The 21,375-nt window shown below is 37.9% G+C and overlaps 2 protein-coding genes across 2 annotated transcripts in view; one reads left to right on the top strand and one right to left on the bottom strand.

Moving 5' to 3' along the window:
• WARS1 (tryptophanyl-tRNA synthetase 1) overlaps nt 1–18,998 on the bottom strand; it is a 19,912-nt gene extending 914 nt beyond the window's left edge. Inside the window, exons 1-9 of the mRNA XM_085317441.1 lie at nt 18,782–18,998; nt 17,517–17,724; nt 9,919–10,027; nt 8,880–8,999; nt 8,388–8,570; nt 7,062–7,162; nt 5,669–5,781; nt 4,416–4,589; nt 1,434–1,574 (exon numbers count right to left, since the gene is read on the bottom strand). Coding sequence (XP_085173567.1) covers nt 1,434–1,574; nt 4,416–4,589; nt 5,669–5,781; nt 7,062–7,162; nt 8,388–8,570; nt 8,880–8,999; nt 9,919–10,027; nt 17,517–17,724; nt 18,782–18,895 — 1,263 coding nt within the window. The 5' untranslated portion in view covers nt 18,896–18,998. The remainder of the gene's footprint in view (nt 1–1,433; nt 1,575–4,415; nt 4,590–5,668; nt 5,782–7,061; nt 7,163–8,387; nt 8,571–8,879; nt 9,000–9,918; nt 10,028–17,516; nt 17,725–18,781) is intronic.
• The window catches only part of SLC25A47 (solute carrier family 25 member 47), a 209,402-nt gene that overhangs the window by 16,722 nt on the left and 171,305 nt on the right, over nt 1–21,375 (top strand). The gene's annotated exons all lie outside the window — the stretch shown is intronic.

Below are 21,375 nucleotides of genomic sequence, written 5' to 3'. Positions count from 1 at the left end.
GGAGGTAATAATTCTCATATTTTTATCTCACTGAGTTTGGTTATGAGGTTAGATATGATTAAAGTATCCTTTTTTATAGCAAAGACACTGATAATCTTTGTTGACACTAGGAGTTATGTTCACTCTTGGCAATCCGTTCAATTGCTCTACTACTGAAAACACTTTAGCAGCAAACACAGGCTAAACAGAAGACTGTGCTCAGCCCCAGCTAAGGCAGTTCAACTACAGTTTGAAATGACCGTGAACATGACAATATTACTTTCTCTTATCATCAAGCCATTGGTAATACCAATTCAAGGCATAACTGTTGCTGATAGTCACACACCTTAACAACAACAAACTGAATTGTTTTAATTAATTTTAGTGGATTTATTTTTGAATACGAGCTGATGTCGCTATGTCTGAATATCCACCTCCAAAAGCTTCTCCCTGTGGTACTGTAACTGAAGCAGTTCTACTAATTACAGTATAAGCTGTGACTTCATGTTTTCTAATCTGGCTCAGAGGCAGCATTGCGGCAAGCTGAGGACCGTGGTCTAGGTTTTGTGTTCCCTGCAGCAGAGTTACACTAATACTGCTCTGCAGCAGTTACACTAATACTGCTGTAATGGTTGGAGAGTAATGGAAAACTGCTTAGTACCTCGATTGTGCTCCAGATACATAAGAAATTTGTAAGAATTTGCAAGGGGATTAGTAGCTACCTAACCTGCCCTTGCATGGGAAAGGTGAAAGGGTTAGAGAAGAATCCATAGCTCTTGCCTTTCTTACTGCTGTTCCCACCAGGAGAAAGCTGACAAACCAATGTGACATGGGTACTATTAGCTACAGATACCATCTTCCACAGAATAGATATTCCCTAGTGTTGATGATGATCATATATCCGAAGGCAGTGAAAGCTCTTGCTACTGCTGCCAGGAACAGAAGCCTGCCAGATGGTTTTAAGGAAAATACTAGTCATATTAAGCAGCTTTTATTTGGGCTCAGTGAATCAGTTCCTCATTGTTATTACCTTTCTTGTGAAGAAAAGATCAAAAAAAACAACAAGTTTTTGACATTAGCTTTTGTAGCTGCAAAGTATTTAGGTACTTTGCACATTAGGCACAGGCAGGGTTTATTATACAACAGCAACATGAATCTCAACAAAGTTCAACCATGTGAAAAGTAGGAGAGAGGTTGTCCTACACAGTGTTAGGGATTTTTATGAAAATACTCGAGAAATTATTTTTTTCTGTTTTCAAAAAAACGTAGAGACCAAATAACCTGTAAGAAAGCAAAACATTGCAACAACCACATACAGTGAACCTTATAAAGGATGAAGAGGGGAAGAAGAGCAACATAATTATTTTCCTGAAGAAGCTTCATAGGAGGTTTTCGTTACAGCTTTGTCCTCCCAGCAAGGAATGAATAGTACTATCTTTAAGTTGGCTACTTACCTGCTTCAGTTGTTCAAGCCTGTCATCATCTTCCAGAAAGAAGGTCAGATACATGAAAGAAACATCAACATCACAGTTACCCCCGTACTTCCTGTGCTCTTCAATAGTATCTCTACCTCCTGAGAAGGCATGCTTGTTAATCTGAAACAACATAAAGATTTGATGATATAATTTCTATAAAAGTGCAGATGACTACATTGAAAGAAGAGGTGTATCACAACCCTCTGAAGTCTAGCTGAAGGACTAGTTGAAAGATGAGTGGGACAAATTAACACAGAACCTCTCAGGACTGAAGCAGGAAGGTCATTAGAAGCTAGCACAGAAAAATGACCACGCACACACATTCCACAGATCACATAACCAGGTGAAAAGGAAGCAGAAAGCAAAATAAATGCAAACAAGATTTGTCAAGAAAGTTTAAGAAGCTGTTGCTTGTCGGGGAGACTGTGTGCTTACAACAAATGTACTTTCTATAAGAAAAAATACGCATAACTCATCAAGAAATTAACTTTGAAAGAGATGGAGGAGGAATGGAGAATTTTTGAAGAAATTCTAGAGAGAATTCAGTTTCCTCTTTTTTCTGTGAGAAAACACAAGAAAGCAAGGTTAAAGATTACAAAACCCTGGCTATGATGGCTATCCTTAGACAAAGGCCCAATTGCTCAGTCTAAATATGAAATACATGCTGACTTTTTCCCCCTCTTTTTAAGCATAGCTTCCTTCAGGCAGACAAATTGCACTGGTAAATACAGCTTATCTGCGTATCCCATTCATAGCAATTTAGAAGCCACTGGCCTATTTTTWAAAAAATGACACGGTTAGCATTCTCAAGGGATGCCAAACTTCCTACAAGTTTAAAGAAAATAGCAAGAATGAGGAAGAAAAGCCTTCCCCAATGACAAAGAGAGCTTTCATTTGGATCTTGTACCTTTTTTCAGGTATCATCAACAGCCAAAAGAAACATATGCACATGAAGTAAGATTTTATTGGTTCTGGTACCTAGGAATTGTTTGTTTCATATTTACCATTCTTGAATATTCTTATTATCTGTATCAGTGTTGCTTTTTTGGAGTTTTTCTAACCACTATGTTACAGATGTCTTGTGGAAATGAGTTGCATACCGTAATTATGCAGTGATGAGTATCTTAAGAAAATAAACTGCCATCTGTCACATTTCATCTATTCTTATATTGTAGGACAGTCCGAATAGCTGCTTCAGGATCTGTAAAATTAATTTTTTATATATTATTTTTGCACTTTCCCTCACATATCTCCTTACTAGATTCCCATGTCTTGCCAGTCTATTTTTTTTCCCATGTCTCTAATCTCTATATTTTATCTTTTTACTAAGGTGAGAGGGACTAACTACAATATGCTGGCTGAAGGCATATTATTATTTCATAAAAAAAGTGTTCCATATTATTCTTGCATTCATTTCTTACTTTCACTGGCCCCTACTCATTGATTGTTTCAGTGATCAGTGATGCACTGATCTCGTCTCTGAATTAATATAGATAACTTAATGCTTCTCAATCTTTTCCCATAGTGACTAATTTTTCCTTTTCTATTACCTGCAAGTTTTGAATCTCATTAGTTTTCAATATATTAGTGATCTGAAAAAGGCTGCAAATGATAGTTCTTCTTGTACAAAAGTGGTGCTCTGATTTTAACCTTTAGCTATGATGAGAAGTCACCATTCCTTCTCTGACTTTTGTTTTCCTGGMCACAACAAACACTTTGTCTTTCACTCAAGAAATATTTTCATAGCTAGCTCTTGTGATGTGATTCCTAAGCTGAAACAAATGTCAGTTTGTCCTCCATTACTCAATAGTTTACATTGTGTTCAGGATTTCCTTTGGAGAGTTTTTATATTTCAAATGGCTAGATTTTTCCTCTATTATTATTCTTCCARCCCACTCAAGGATAGTAGAATTTGGACTTAATAATTGATCATAAAATATCTCATATCTCTTTAAAGAATATTAGATGATTGCCAGGAAAAAGTGAAAAATACTACCAATACTACCACTAAGTGAGTATCCTCTATTCTGAAATTATAGGCTTTGTTTTTTWAAAAAACAAATGTTTCACTGCAACGCAATAAATAAATGGTAAGAATTCCATCCAAGCCATGAGGAATTCTATTTTTTCAAAAGAGTACTGCTTACTCTAACTAGTTTCTACATCAGATAACGAATCATTATGAAACAACTGCAGAAGAATTTGACCAATATAAATGTTTGTAAATCATCAGAGAATTAATCCAAGATTACCCAGCAGAAACAAAATAGATAACTTTTCTTGTTTCGATTGATAGTAACTTCAGGTCTGGCTCTTTTGTCTATAAATCCTTTTCCATCTAATGACTTCTTTTTGGTTTGATTGGTTTTAAACTGCTGTGACACAGATGAGCTTTTGCCTAACTCAAGTCATCTGACACTGGATGAGAGGGATTTTCCTTGGAACTAAAAGGGGCACTATGAATATACCCAGATAGGATACTCCTTGTAAAATTCACATGAGGTTCAACATAATATTTATATGGGAATTGGAGTAAGGAGTGCATGTCACCAGCAAATCTCCAAGCAGCAGGGAAAGTTTGAAAAGTGTTGCAACTACCACTATTTAACATTTTGTGCTCCTAGCATGGAGAGGCAGTTGAGAGAAAGAGCTGTTTATTTGATTTTTATCATGGACTGTCAAATTTCAAAATGATGGCAACACAGATGTTTTTTTTAGAACAAGAATCTCCGCAGATATCAGATGAACAAACAGGATGTTTTGTAGATTATGCTAGCTAATGTCTAGCTACATTATTTGTCTAACTTTGTCAGTTGCTGAAGGAGCTTGGCAATGAAATGAATGGGAAAAAGGATGCCAACATGTTTAAATAAAACAGGAAAAAGTCATCATTGTAATCATGAGGAACATCATTTCTCTTCATTATAAAGCTTTGTGCCCACAAGTTGCACAGGTTCTTACCTTGGTCTTGATCTGTTTGGGAGAATCAGTGAGGAAGATGGAGGAGTTTGGGTCACTAGCACTCATTTTTGTCTGTGCTCCTTGCAAGGCTGGAAAGAAGACTGAGTGCAGTAAGGCTGGTTTAGGAAGTCCAATTCTAGGTGCTACGTCTCGGGTCATTCTAAAATAAGGATCCTAGAACAACCATTAATAAAAGGACAAAATAAAGTTGAAAAACATGAAAGCACAAGAACATGAAAGCTGATTAGTACTAACTGTTAGGCATTAGTTCATGCCTTAACAAGTGGCCTCAAGAAAATAAAAATGTTCCATAGCCTATTCCCAATCCCCTCAGGCAGCCAAATCATCTTGAGGAACAAAATGAACAAAAAATCCCTAATCTCTTTTTATTTCTGTATTTTTACTACACATTCCCATTCCCTCAGTTAACAGATATATTCAAATAGATGTGAAAACTATGCTTAATAGTCTGGACACGGATACAGTCTAACCGTATTTAACAACCATCACAGAATCTAAACTAAATCAATGATCAAGCTGGCAGTGCTGTGCTGCTGACCTGACTTAAACCAACTGCAAGAGTTTTACTGCATAAAGCAATGGCTGATGAATATAATTACATTACATTCCAGTGACTGTCCCTGTAACTAAAACAAGTAAAAATCCAGAGGGTGCAGAATTTGATTCCTAGAAGCAATATTTATCTACAGTAATGATACTACTACTGTCATTTGTAGTAGATGTTGGTCTATCCTCTTTCTATAGATCTGAATTATTAAGGTTCTGCAGGTTTTTGGCAAACTACTCCAGTGCTTCGTTATTTTTAGTGGCAAAAGGTTCTTCCCTAATGTGAACATCTTGTGTTGCAAGTTAAGTCCATTACTTCTTGTTCTGGTTACCATAGAAATGGCCAGAAGTTTCTTTCTATCCTCATGTCAGTATGCTTTTTGCATAATTGAAGATTTCACAGTCTTTGCTTTCATAGATGCCAGTGCATTGTGAACCAGGCTGAGATCAAGACAGATCCAAGACTGGCAAGAATGAGTAATTATGAATCCATGATTGGGAGGCTATGAAAGCTTTCATCTTTGTCAGGACACAGCACAACACTCTTTTATCTCGTCTAACTTCTTCTCAAGAAAGGTGTTCGGAGGAATGTTTTATAGAAGTTTTGAYATAGTACCATGAATTTTGAAGGGTATACTACAAAAATAAATACATGAAAAATCAAATTAAGTAATACTATTTTTAACCTGGTCAATAGCACACGGAATAAGACACTGAATGTTCTCCTTGCCATTGAAGATCTGTGGAAATGATGAACTGAAAGATGGAGCAGCTTGAATAGCAGGGAAGCTGATCTTTCCTAGAAAATAACACATTTGAAAAAGCTGAGAAAGTCAAAATATGCAATGATAAAAAGATATATAATACACAAGTGAATCATTCAGATGCTAAGTTGAAGACCAACTCCTGTCTTTATCATGCAGTTTTCCCTTATTTGAGAAAAAATCTTCACCTTTACCTTCTGTGATCATAACATACTTTCAACATCAAAACGTACTTTCAACTAACATAGAACTGATGTAAGATGACAGGCTGTGATGGCAGAAGTTCAGGAAAAAGTTCATCAGCACATGCTCTGTACATGGAAATGTACCTGCCTCATCTCTCCTCTCAGAATATCTACAATTCTCAGAAATATACTTGACTTTATCATCGCTCTAATGAACTGCTCATTTTTTTTCCTTTGTGAGAGAATGATTACAAATCTACCTATTGGGCAAGTTTCACTCTAAGATCTTAGAGCCATTGCTATATGCATATTATTGTAATGAAAAAGCACCTCAGATGTGTCTAACRATCTTTTTTATACAATGCTTAATTGTAGAGTGACCAGGCTGATTCCCTGATCAAAACCTTCTCAGATCTGAATGGTAACAGTAATTTTTCCAAATATGGAAAGAAGCCGTCACCATAACACCAACATTTAATAGAACACTGGTAAGAATCAGTTCCTTGGTAACAGTGGATGCTGAAAAGCCACTGCTGGCCCACCTACTGGCCAGAGAATGATGCTGCCACTCAGSAATTCCAAGGTTTTAATGACATCTCTGACACAAGAGAGTCTTGTGAGAGACAAGAGTCTTTCTGTGGCCAGTGTGATAGAAGCCTTCAATTGCAGTGAAGTAAGGGAAAGACAGGGTTACCCAGCACCTTGATAACCAGGCTCTTGAGCACCTCTATTTTTGTCACGTGTGGGTATGTGCATATTAATAGATTTTTTTCTGGAGAAAAGCTTCTACATAATTTTGTAATAAAAAATTCTTGGAAATATTACTGACTATTTCAGTAACAGTTACAAAAAATAATTATTTTCTATCTTGGACACTTCAGCTTCTCTGCTTTGTACTTCACTTTTGCTAAGGCCAGAAAGTAGCTCTCATATTGGATCTTTCACTCTTAAATGTTTTCCACAGTGAAGGCACCACAACAGTATCCTTTCGGAATCAGCTTAGAAATAGGGATCTTGCTTTTTTTGTTTGTTACATGAGTGGAAGATACTAATCTGTTTACTAATTCCTTAAATCGCTCCATAGAAAGAGAAAACAGGCATCATTTCTAGAAATCCATAATATTTCCTACCAATGCAATCACTGTCTGTAAAGCCAAAGATTCCTTTCACTTGGTTAAATGTAACATGCTTCTGAACTTTGACGATGTTTTTGTAGAATCCGGCACTTGTCCTGTGAGAAAGGAAGTGGAAAAATAAAAAGAGGAGTCAAGAACAAAAAAGCATATAGACAGAAACTTTCATTCCATAAGAGAGAGGGCCACAAACCCTGCAGGATTAAATCTCTGAAGGCACCATTTTGGTCTTTTGTGGCACATTTAGATGATAATCAATGACTATTTACAAACAAGTTTAATATACTCCTTTTTTTCCAATAACATTTATTGCAAACAAATTTTTTTTCACAATTAATTATCTGAAAACAGAAATGTTTTCATTTGTAAATGATGCAAAAATGCCTTGTCTCTATGCTTTTCTGTGAACTCAGGCATCCTGACTGGTGTGCTGCTTGATATCCCTTATGTGCATCCCGTAAGGGACACTTCACCAAAGGGATAGTAACTCAGATTTTTCATGTTCTTATTTTCTGTGGGCTAAGTTCCCTGGTCCCATATTTCTTACCAGACACAGCAGCAGSATTTCCAAATCTGAAACTGTTCAGCAACTTCTTTCTTTTACTTCTGCTGAAAACCTGAAGCAACTTTCCTGAGTCAGGAAAAGTCAGGGGAGTGAAAGGAGGAAATGCCTTGCAGGCCCCACATTCGGGAGCTATACGTTATACAGATGTATTCTAAAACATGTATTCTCTCATCCTAAGCATCCAAGGAAGCTCATCCCCCCTGTATGAAAGAGCAAAGCCCAGAGTTTCAGTTCTGGGTTCTGCCATGTAACTTCCTCCTCCTGATAAGGCAACTCCAATAGCATTTTTTTTTTTAAATCGTCTTCAAACTTTGCTGAAAGTTCCAATAATAATCTTTCATGCTGTATTATTAAACTAATTGACCATAACAAGTTGCTGAAATATCTTTTCCAATAAGTAACATAATGCAGATAAAGTGTAAACAAATTGCAAAGGTYTTGATACCATCTTAAATAAAACAATCTGGAGGTTTCTTGGTGGTTCAGAAATTCTTACACTTCAGGGGTTTAAATTATTTTTTTAAATTTAAGCTTGAGTATTATACACAATTCCTTGTTCATGTATTATACAGAAGAATGCCAGRAGAACATATATAAAACATGTAGACAGCAAAAAAAATAGTAAGTTTCTATTTTAAATGTTATACAACTTGTCTTGAAGCTTTCAACTCTAGATACATTTATCTAAACACTGCTGTCTGTCAAAGCTCAAGCGAAAATTTCTTGATCACGATGCTCTAAAGAAATCTTATACTTACCCCAAGTAGTCTAAATCAGAAAAGATAAAGGTTTTATTGATGTCAAAACCACATGCAATAATGTCTTTTGCATTCTCTATAGCATATTCATATGCCTTCTCAGTTGTCAGGTCCTTCCAAAGGTATTTCTCATCATCAGTTAACTGTATAACTAAGGGAACATCAAATACTTCTTGCAGCCACCTAATAAAAGCAGAAAGATTTTATCTCGGAATAAGTTAAAATGAAGATATAAGGTCATGCAGCTAAAATATTTTCATACATTTAAACAAAAAGATATAAAGAGGTCTGCTTTTCTTATCTTTGTACCATATGCAGTTACTTGTGCTTATGTGAACAGTTATGAYTGCATAAAGTTTTTCATATACTTAATATTCACCTGAAATAAATAGAACCCATTACAATGTATGATTTTAATAGTTCTACAACAATATTCAATATTTCCCTAGGAAAAACATGTTTTGATTAATATAAATGATTGAAATAACTTACTTTGTGAATATAAACGGGATAAGATGACCAACATGCATTGCCTGAGAGGAAGGGCCTCTGCCAGTATAAAGGTAAAAGGACTTCTTATTTTCATAGGCATGAAGGACTTGGTCCATATCTCTAAAGAAAAAGCAGAGAAAACCATGATGCATTTCTTACAGAACTTAAGAAGAAATATCTATAGCAAAAAGCTTCCATTTGAAGTTTGAGTGTGTTTAAAACCGAATAAATAAAATACAGTATCTAACAAACACACCCAGGTACAGTTAACATATGCAAAAGAGCAAAGAAAAAAATAATTAAAATACAAAAATTGCAACTTTTAAAATTACTTAATTTGATAGTAATTTCTAAAGCCTAATAAAACAGAGCTAGGAATAATTTCCTCTTCCTATGGGGAAGGAGGATGGCTTAGTTTGTACCCCTGCAGCTGAAGTTTTTCCCTACCCAAAGAGGATGCCATGGCTGACCAATCTATTGGGAATAGTCTCTGGAAGGGGTTTTGTCCTGAATCTCACCCAGGCATTGGTTTGAAAAGTGCTGGCTGCCATGGGCCAAAAACCCATGTGTGCTAGACTGTGTAGAAGACTGGAAGGCTGGTGCTTAATGTTATTCCATGAGTCTTTTTTATGTAACCAAACAGGTATAGACCAGAATCTCAGGCCATGTGGACCCTTGCTGAAATCATCAGTGACTCCATATGAACCCTGGGGTTCTCTGCTAGGCCAGTTCCTCCATCTGGCTGMTAACATACTGAGTCAAATTGGAACCCATAGAAAGCAAAAATTCCCTGCACATCTTTCTTCTTTGGGGGATTAATGAGGACATACCAGAAACTGGCACATATACTGAAAAATAACAAAGCATTCCAAATGTTGACAGTGTAAACCTGATGTACTTTTACTCATTTCAAATTATATGGTTGGTTTACCTGGATGTAAAAAAACCCATGGATTTGCTGGGGATAGGTTTCTCTTGATAGCGCTCACAGAAATTCCATCTGATCTGACCTTTAAGTTTTAAAAAAAGTAAAACTCACCTATGGGAAAAAAAAATTCCTCTCCGTAGGAAGCGATGTGGTTTTTGCCCAATAGCTCTTTCTATTCGATTAATCAGATCTGTGTCAATTTTACTGCTGCCAAACCGAACTGCAATAATAAAATGTTAAGAATGTTTAAAAAAAAGTAAAAAAATGCATAGCTACTACCAAATCTTGTATTTACCAAGAACACACCAATACAGCCTAGATAAAAAGAGACAACTCCTTCTTCAAGTCTCAAGTAAAATACAAAATGGTTAGATTTTCCTGATTGTTGCCTGRAGTCCCAGCAGCAGTCCCTGATACTAATTTTGCTTATGTTAGCAAACCCAGCACATTCACAGCAGGCAGTGTTGCACCATCCATGACTGATGATTATAGCCACAGCTTCCCTAAAGCAAGAATATTCTTTATGCAGAACAAAAGCATGCCAAAGAAACATATTTAGGGCAGTAACTTGGTGGCCTCTGGAAACAACAGGATTAAAACGTATGCAAGGCTCTGAATGCTTCTTTCTTGATGCCCAAGCTTTCGGCTCTCAGGTCATATTGCTTTCATCTTCAACCCCAAATATTCTTATGCAAACGGCACTCTTTTATGTTTACATGATTATGGACACCACTCCCCTCAAGAGGCTTCAAAAGGTAATGCATAATACTTTTAATTGCAATGAAGTAGGATTTAATGCTTGGTGGTTTAGAAAATCAGCTGATCAATATGATAGCATTTTCCAGGCATTTAGGTGCAGTCATTTCACGTAGGAAAAGTTTTGGCAGATTGAAAAGGTAATATTTTTTCCTGTTGCAGATAAAACCAAACTGGGGAAATCTTTCTTCAGTAGAACTTGTTATACTCCAATCCCAGTTCTTGGGGACTTTTCTAAGCAGCTCAATATGCCATGTCTAAAATCTAGACAAGAATCTGCTCTTTGCTACTATTCTGTTCTATGCAGAGTTAGAACAACTTGCAGTATTTATTATTGCAACTTCCAAGGTATTCAAAGGAGTAAAACAGAGATTCTGGAAGTAAAAATTCTTTTATATGTAGGTTATACCTAGATCTGTCTATTTCGAGTATTTTTTWAAAAATAGACAATGTTGGCAAATTCCCCACTTATAAGACATACGTCCATATAGCAGAAGCAATTAAGTTTGCATTAGCTGTAACAGGAAATATTCATTCCACTGGAACATAGAGACGACACTTGACAAATCCCAAATATTGTAACAGTTTCCTAAGGAAACCAGAGACAGAGAAATCAACTTAGACCCATTCATTATGCAGCTAGCAAGCTATTTGACTTGTATGACTACTGTACTTTCACCCTGTGGAAAACACAAGTGTAATTACTTTGAATGTCCCACATAGAATCAGGTTTATTTTTAACTCCCTCCTTATGCATATTCCCATCTTTTAATTCTTTTTTTTTTTTTTAATCAAAAGCAACAAAATATTAAAAGCCTTCCTACAGAGTATGGTAACTAACCAAATGTTCTTCTAAAGACTACAACTTCCTATGAGAGCAGGTAGGTTTAGATTTCCTAATGTTACATCCTGGCATCACTAGATAACACAGCTAGATTGACTCCAGTTGGAGACAGAGCTGTTCACCCGTGTTGTTCACCCGATGTACTGCCTTGGGAACACAACTCATTTTACAATGCAAAATAACTAGCTACAGGGACAACAAGGAATATTGAGTACACTAGGACAACTTGAAAAGCCAAATATTTAGACACTCTGAGCTCCTCTCCTGTTTTCTGGCTGAGATGCATGTTCCAGTTTGATGGTGTATTTTGTTACATGGACTACTCGCTGAGCAGCCTTTCACAAATAAATTCAGAACCCTCACTGAAGGAAAGACTCAATCTTGACATGAGAGAGGAATGGAAATATATCCAGTATGACCATCAGTTTCGAGGTGTTTCTGCTCTTCTAGACTCTCCACATCTAATTTATTTTCTTCTAGAATAACCTGGTTATGCCCTTGCATTACTACTGGACTTTGTACTAAATTCAAGTTTTCTAACTATATACAAATTCATTATTAAATGGGAAGAGAAAATAGGTCTATCATTCACCATTATTCAACAGGCACAAGTTCTTGTTTGCAATTGTTCATTCACTCTAGGTGAGTGCAAGAAATCATGCAAAGGAAGCACTGAGGCCATTCACTGACTGATTAAAACAAATGCCACTAAAAAAGAAAAACACTGGTTCATGATTCAGCAAATACCAATTTAACTCATATGTTTTGGGAGAGTTATTATATCTGCTTGTCCGGAGCAGACCTTAATTACCAAATTAATTTCTTCCTAGCAAACAAAATGCATTACCAAACGTCAAAGTAATTATAATCTGAATGAATACTACTAGAGACCAAATGAACATAAAAAATGTTTGATTCAGCAGAATACTAACAACTGGTAAGAGGCTAATCATACAGAAATAGAAACCGTGAAAATCCTCCAGACTAATTGGGGCTAGTCACCCTGTAAATGTTTGTACAATGTCAAAAAAAGTGGCCAAAACCTCTCTGTCATATTGAACACTTTTCTGGAAATGCCTGAATAACCTTATTAAACATTCACAGAGTACCTCTTCTTTCTCTATGCTCTTCTTTCTCATTAAAACTAAATAATTTTTCCCTACCTAATTCCTCTTATCCCCACTTCCTCCTGAAAGGGTCTACTATTCCTCTTTTAATACTGACAGCTAAAGCTTTCAGATTTTTATTTTAAAAGATAATGCTGGTTTGTAAAAACGTGCAATACAGGCCAGTCGTACCACACATATTTACAGTATGTTAATATTAATTCTAACAGTTACAAATGCAGTTCAAGTGAAGATATAGACAGTTAGTGATATAAGAAGTCCTTTTATAGATTTGAACAGGTACTCTTTTTTATAGATATTGGATATGTTATGCTTGAAACTTAATAAACTGGTAAAGTTCAACACTTTTCAGTCTCTCTATCCAGAGAGACTCTACCTTCCTAGACAGCTGCTAAAAGGGACACATTCTGCCTCACAAGCTTTAAAAATATTCTTTAGTGTGCTTTTAATCTATAGYTTTTTAGCTTTTACCAAAAGACAGCTTTTAGTTTGCTGTCCTTAAGATAAGATGTCCTGAAAGCTGAACAGCTTGCTCTGCTGTTTTCAAAAGCATGGCTGCGTTGCTGAAAATTTACTGTGTGCTTTTCCTCTTTCACCACTGCCCTGTTATATTTGAATAAGGAAAACTAATAACCAGTAGCTTTAGTTACACAGTAACTTTACTGACCAAGTCACTCTCGATAATCTTAGAAAGGTCAGGGAGACCAGGAGAGGTTCCTGAGGACTGGGAGAAAGCAAATGGCTTTCTGATCTTCAGGCAGGGGAAGAAGAAGGATCCAGGGAACTACAGGCTGGCCAACTTCACCATGATCCCCAGGAAGGTGACTGAGCAAACAATCYTGGAAACTGTTTCCAAACATATTAAAGATGAGAGTGGCTGAGTAGTTAGCATAGATTTATGAAGGGGAAATCATGTCTGGCCAACCCAACAGCCATCTACAACAAGGTGACTAGCTCAGTGCCTGAGAAGAATGCAGTGGATATTGTCTATCTCATCTTTGGAAAGGCTTTCACACTGTCTCCTGTAACATCCTCATAGACAAACTGCTGAAGTACAGACTAGATAAATTGACAGTGAGGTGGACTAAGAACTTCTTGAATTGCTGGGCTCAAGGGGTTGTGATCAGTGACACAAAGTCCAACTGAAGGCCAGTCATTAGTGGCATACCTCAGAAGTCAATACTGGGGCAAACACTATTTAATATCTTCATTAATGATCTGCACAATGAAACACAGTGCCCTTCCAGCAAACTTGCAGATGATACGAGATTGGGAGTAGTGGTTGGTGCACCAGATGCTTGTTCTGCTATTCAAAGGCATCTCAGTCAGCTGGAGAAATAGGCAGAGAGCAATCTCAAAGTTCAACAAAAGGAAATGCAAAGTCTTGCACCTGGGCAGGAATAACACTTGGTGACAACTGTCTGCAAAAAAACTTTGCATAGTAGGACCTGGCGATCCTAGTGGATAAGGAGTTGAATGTTACTCAGAAATTCGCCCTTGCAGCAAATAAGGCCAACAGCCTGTTGGGCTGCATTAGGAAGAGTGTTATCAGCAGATCAAGGGAAGTGATTCTTCCCCTCTACTCAGCACTGGTGAAACCACATCTGGAGTGCTGGGTCCAGTTTTCGGGTCCCCAGTACAAGAAGGACATGGACATACTGGAGCAAGTCCATCAAAGGGTCACAAAAATGATTAAGGGACAGAAGCATGTGTAATATGAGGAGAGGCTGAGAGAGCTGGGATTGTTCAGCCTGGAGAAGAAAAGGTTCAGAGGTGATCTTATCAACATGTATAAATGCCTGTTGGGGGAGGGGAAGTTACGAAGACAGGGGCAGGCTATCCTCAGTCACGGCCAGTGAAAGGACRAGAGGGGAGGGATACAAATTGAAACACAGGAAATTAAATTCAAACATAAGAAAAAAAAAACTTTGTATTGTGAGTTTTTGAACACTGCAAMAGGTTGCCCAGAGAAGTTGTGGAGTCTCCATCCTTGGAGATACTCAAAACCCAACTGGACAAGGTCCTGAGATGACTTTGCTTTGAGCAGGAGGGTTGGGCTAGCTGATCTCCAGAGGTCCTTCCAACCTTAACTAGCCTGTGATTCTGTGTCACTTGCACTATTCAGCTCACTGGTAAATATCAGCATTCTAACACATTCTCACTCATTCATYTTTTCGTTGCTCATGCTCAAGTCAAAAAGCCTACATCCTCCAGGGATGCTCATCTCTAGTACTTTACTGACATAACGTTTCTTCCCACAATATTTACAGGCTGTTTTGATGCATAAATAAGGGCACACCCAGGACAACGAATTAAGAAGAATGYCCCTTTCAATTAAAACCCTTGCTTTTAGCATTTTCATTCTTTTAAGTTTGCATGTACACAAACACAATGGCACCTTTCTTTCGTACTGCTAATAAATAGATGGATTGGTGGTTTCCTTTATTGTAAGAGCTGTCAGATATATAAAATATTTTAATATTTTTTTTARAGGAGGAGGAGGAAGTTTATCAATAGCAAACAGTAACAGCTTCACTTCCTGGAGTAGCTACCATTCTTTGAAAAACACACCATTTAGAACAAGCTAAATGACTCATCTACCAAATTCATGACTTTGCTATCAGTGTAAGCATGGAAAACCCCTTCAGTCTAATCCACCATTTGAAGGTGGGTCAAAAGGCAGTAAGTATACACACACACTCACACACCACCTATCATTGTAAAAAAGACACTGGTTTTACGTAACTTATTTACAGTAAAGTCATACCAGTCATTCTCAAAAAGACCTGGAGATTGCGTCAACAAAGTATTCTATACTTCACACCTTTCTACAAGCATTAGAAGACTTCCCAAGAAAACCCCAAACCCTCCCCATGCCTCTTACACAAGTAACAGTCACACAGAGAATCACAGAATGGTTGAGGCTGGAAGAGACCTCTGGAGATCATCTAGTCCACCCCCCTTGCTCAAGCAGTGTCACCTAGTGCATGTTGCACAGGATAACATCCAGGCAGGATTTGAATATCTTCAGAAAAGGAGACCTCATAACCTCTCTGGGCAACCTGTTTCAGTGCTCTGTCACCCTCACAGTCAAAAAGTTTTTTTCATATTCAGATGGAACTTCCAGTTTGTGCCCATTGCCTCTTGTCCTGTCGCTGGGCGCCACTGAGAACAGTTCTGGTCCCATCCTCTTGACACCTTCCCTTAAGATATTTACAGACATTGATATGATCCCTTCTCAGTCTTCTCTTCTCCAGGCTAAATATGCCCAGCTCTCTCAGTCTTTCCTTGTAAGAGAGATGCTCCAGGCCCCTAATCATCTTCCTAGCTCTATGCTAGACTCTCTCCAGGAGCTCTATGTCTCTCTTGTACTGAGGAGCCCAGAACTGGACACATTACTCCAGATGTGGCCTCACCACGGCTGAGTAGAGGRGGAAGATTACCTCCCTTGACTTGCTGGAAGTGCACCCCAGGATATTGATCGCTTTCTTGGCTACAAGAGCACATTGATGGCTCATGGCTAACTTGCTGTCCACCAGCACTCCCAGCTCCTTCTCTGCAGAGCTGTTTTCCAGCAAGTGAGCCCCCAACCTGTATTGGTGCATGAGGTTATTTCTCCCTAGGTGCAGGACTCTGCACTTGCCTTTTCTAAACTTCATAACGTTCCTCTCCACCCAATTCTCCAGTCTGTCCCGATCTCTCTGAATGGCAGCACAGCCTTCGGGTGTATCARCCACTCCTCCCAGTTTGGTATCATCAGCAAAACTGCTGAAGAGGCATTCTGGCCCTTCATCCAGGTCACTGATGAGTAAGTTGAACAAAACTGGACCCAGTACTGRTTGCTGGAGGACACCGCTAGCTACAGGCCTCCAACTAGACTCTGTACCACTGATCACAAGCCTTTGAGCTCTGCCATTCAGCCAGTTCTCAATCCACCTCACTCTCYACTCATCTAGCCTGCTGAGCTTATCTATGAGGATGTCATGAGAAACAGTGTCAAAAGCCTTGCTGAAGTCAAGGTAGACAACATTCACTGTTCTCCCCTCATCTATCCAGCCAGTCGTTTCATCATAGAAGGCTGTCAGATTGGTTAAGCATGGTTTCCCCTTGGTGAATCCAGGCTGACTACTCCTGATCACCTTCTTTTCCTCCACGTGCTTGGAGATGACATCCAGGATGGGCTGTTCCATCACCTTTCCAGGGATGGAGGCGAGGCTGACCAGCCTGTAGTTTCCTGGGTCCTCCTTCTCGCCCTTTCTGAAGACTGGATTGACACTGACTTTTTCCCAGTTCTCAGGCACCTCTCCTGTTCTCAACGACCTTTCGAAGATGATGGAGAGTGGCCCTAGCAATAACATCCACCACTCCCTCAGCACTCGTGGGCACATCCCATTGGGGCCCATGGATTTGTGGATGTTAAGTTTGCCTAAATGCTCTCTAATCCAATCCTCCCCCACCTTTCTCTAGACTTTCTCTCGTCTCCAGGGTCTAGGATTCCCAAGAGCTGGCTGTAGCCGTAAAGACTGGAAAGCATTCAGTAACCCTGCCTTCTCTGTATCACTTGTCACCAGGGCCCCCTACCCCATTCAGCAGCAGGCCCACATTTTTCCTAGTCCTCCTTTTGCTACTGATGTATTTGAAGAAGCCCTTCTTATTGTCCTTGACATCTTTCGCCAGATTTAATTCCAAATGGGCCTTAGCCTTCCTCATCGCATTACTGCGCACTCTGACAACATTCCTATATTCCTCCCAAGTGGCCTGTCCCTTTTCCCACATTCTGTATCATAGAATCATAGAATTGGTAAGGTTGGAAGGGACCTCTGGAGATCATTCTTCAGACATGCGAATGCTAAGATTTGACATAAATTAAAAGTTATCTATTCCGTGACTATGGTTTTGAATTTGTTACAATCTTTTGCTATTTTTGTGGTCATCAGAATCACTTTACATAAATTCTTTAATAGCAGTGAATAAAGTTATACCTATGAGTTTGTCATAGTCCACGCCTTTAGCATTTGATGTTTGCACAGTCCAGGGGTCCACAAAGTCCTCGTCCTCTTCTTTAGTTGTACCATTGTTTATTGATACAAGATCTCTTGGAGGCAACCCTGCCTGATAATCTTGTCCTGTTGTTGTTTTATATGACAATTTTAATGATAGCAGCATCCTCACTGCTGCATCAATTTCATCCTGAAGAAAGGAAAAAAAGCAGCTGACTTAATAYACTTAAAATAGACAGCATCCATGCTATTACTTATTTATAAGCTCTAAGTTAAGCCTTTACRTACATGTTTGCAGTAACAATGCCCAACAGAAAACAAAAATAGTTTCTTAACCGTTAGAATTTAGAGTGTTACCATTGGCAAAATACTTAAAATCTCTCTGCCTCACCTTTCCATTTGTGCCTGAGGGGGAAAAAAATACCTACTTGATTTTAAGAGGTATAATAATCAATCTTAAGTATAAATTTCTAAGGTATTTAGATATAATATAAATTGTTACCTAATTTACTTGATTAAAAATGTTCTTGCAGAGGCTCACCTTAAAGTGACTTACTTATTATAATTCATTGGTAGACATGCAGAAAAACAAGAACAAGAAGAACAAGAACAACTTTAACTGTTATGATCTTTCTAATAAAGGGCTATTGTAACATATCACACAAGCCATAAACATGATCAGTTTTATTTGACTGCCAGTTTTAAAGGCTCATTCCCACAGGCATTCCACACCCATACCAACCCATATTAAAACTGAGCTCTCTTTGCCAACATACTGATGACAGAATAGGGAATTGAAACTAAAGGAATTAATGGCAAATTACTAAATTACTTAAGGGAGACCCAGCAGGGGTTGTTAACACAGTTACAGGAAGGCGTATTTGCCTGTGTGTATGATAATGTATGTAGAAAGAGATATTAAGTAAGAATGTACAAACATGACAGAATATAATACAAACTTCATTTGAAAACCAAATAGCTTGGATCACTTCACATAGCATGGYAATTGTCTGAAACAAATTTTTAGCATACAACTCTGTTCTTACTTCAGGAGTAACAGTTGCTCTTGTTAAGAACCACCTTGCTCTAGATACATCCACAGTAGACACAATGGACAAATGCTTTTAAACAAAGATTTTTTTCTTAATGTAATATAAAAGAGATCTCTGACCAACTATATTATTCAGTGCTCTTAAAGACAACCTAAACCTAGAAATTAAAGAGTTTGACACATGAAATGAATATACCTTTGGTGCTTTTCCTGCTTTCAGTGCTCTGACTTTTTCTCCTTGTTCAGTTACTTTTTCAAACAGCTGAAGTGGACTCAAAGATTTCAAATCACAGTTCTGAATATCAGCCATCTTCCAAGAGTGTAAAAGATCCTTTTATTTACAATTCAAACAAATCTAAAGTCTTCCAATTTTTCAGCTTGTAGATTCAAAACAGCAGCAACAAACTGACGGAGAACTGTAGGGTGATAAATAGTGTGTTTTATTCTTCTATGTATATCTTCAAGATTCAAATGTTAGAATAAGAATATAAAAACTATACTGACCCCAAACTTGATTTTATCCATTTGAAGACTATGGAAAACTATAATTGCATAGTTTACAACAGAGTAATTCACAAAATACRGAATGTTAAATAATGTATGCTTCAGCAAGCATACAGTTTTGGTTATGAAACACATTAAAACCAGCAAGGTTGTTATTATTTTACATCACAAACATATTGATCTTTGTCCCTTTAGTTATAGTCTATAAATGTATCATAAATAAGTTCTCCCTTACTTAATTTCAGTTAATATACCTCTTAGTACATATTTGAGTAATTTCAAAGAATGGAAGTTCCTGTAATATGCATTACATGTGCAGTGGCCCAGGAATTTCTTCCAACTTTTCAAAAATTACATGATACATTGTATTTACAGACTGTCTGACTGATATTTAAGAAATACAGTGAAGCCGCTACCTGTCTGCCATTAGAATGAAAACACATTTCAACTGCAAAGGCAGAAATGTTTTATTTTAAGAAATTGTTCAGGCTCAGCAGCTCTCTATTGGGGTCTTTAGGAGCACGCAGGCTCTTAAACAGCTTTTTGTAAAAAAATTCAAATACTGTGTTGTTTAAATATTTGGAAATGAGGATAAACAAGCACTAACTCGATGTGGGAAAAGTGACTTTTAAAAACATTATGGTTCCAATTACAGTGAGTTTATCATATTTACACTGAAGAAAGCAAGTTTTAAAAGGGAGGGAGGAGGACAACATTTGTCTGAAAACCAGTATTTTAAGTAAAACTGCAGCCATCACAAATGGATTCATTTGGAATAAATATACCACAAGAGCAGGGTATGATGAGAAGCATGAAGAGAATTATAAAATAATTTGAAAAAATTCTGGTAACATGAGATACTAGTGCAGATCCTAATCACAAAAGTGAATTGAGGTAAAAGTAAATTTCCTAAGAACAATAACATAACTTGGCCAACGTGACAAAGTGCTACACCTCAATCTGATGTGATTGACTAGTGTAACCACCCAAGCTATTTTATTGCTCTTTTCTTGAGGAAAGTCATGTCATCTTAATTCATAAACTGATGCTTATTTTATACATACTGTATTCGGATGCAATAGTGAAATGAAAATGCATTTTTGGCAGGAAGTAGCAAAAATAACCTAGTCAGTGCAGCAAGAGATGAGGATATCAGGATTACAGAATGCAAAAAAATACCAACTGCTACCTCAGCCTTCTCTCTAGTTACCTTAATCTTTAACACGGTAAAACAAGATGGCCTTCTTTGCTGCTGGAATTCAAACCATGAATTCAGTTACATGGGACAGAGGTCTTTAGCAGTTTTTGAAATTCATAAATGTAGTTTTGAACTATTCAAAGAAATAAATGGATTTCCTGAATTTTTTTCAGAAACATTTTTCTTCTTTTCTTATTGATATTACGAATCCATACAGTCCCAGACACATTAAGTACTTTATATAAACGGTTTGGGAGGAAAAAAAGACACATGGGAACTTGAAAATGGACTAAGACATTTAGGACCAGAGCCACAGATGAACTTAAACGTGATGTTTATGGTGTAAACTTGAAAGTCAAGAATGACGTGCCTGTTCTTGCTATAAAGTGCAGGGTAACTTGTAATGGATCCTGCTCTTGTGGCTGTTTAAGAATATTACATTAAATTATCATCAGATAAAGCTCAGAAATAATTCTGAAAAGAGATATCAGGAAACCTCAACTGCATCCTCTTCTCTTTCCAGTTGAATGGCAATCACAGATCTATGATTATTTTCATGGCTTGTTATCTGACTTGKTAAGTGTAGAGGACTGGGAATCAAAGATTAGGGTTTTATATTATGTTAAGAATTGCTTCTTCATGACAAACACTGCTTGAAGGTATATCAAAACTTCCAAAGAAATCAGCACTACAAAAGCAATGACTCAGTTTTCATGAATGATGAAAGTACMTGAGAAGATTGCATCAGGTCTGTTAGAAATCAAACAAACAAATGAAAAATGACATTAAACCATGCGGTATGTCCCCGGACATCACATGAAGCGTGCCTTGAGAAGTATTCCAACATATGCTGTAGTTTATAGCAGAACCAGCTTCTCAATCAGGTTAATCGTTAATTTTACGTACGAAAACACAAAAGCTTGCACGCAGGCTCCCTGCGACGGCGATGCGAGCCGCGTGCCGTGTGCCGAGCGGTGGTACGGGAACCGCTCCGCACAACGCGGCGCGCAGAGCTGGGCCCGCAGCCGCGGAGCCCCGCGGCACCCCGCAGCCGCGCGGCCCGCGCCAGGCCCCCGCCGCCCGCCCCG

The sequence above is a fragment of the Rhea americana genome, unplaced genomic scaffold (assembly GCF_003343005.1).
Source record: "Rhea americana isolate MKP2758 unplaced genomic scaffold, rheAme1 scaffold_5, whole genome shotgun sequence".
Classification (NCBI taxonomy): Eukaryota; Metazoa; Chordata; class Aves; order Rheiformes; family Rheidae; genus Rhea; species Rhea americana.
This window is presented reverse-complemented; position numbering and strand designations above follow the sequence as displayed.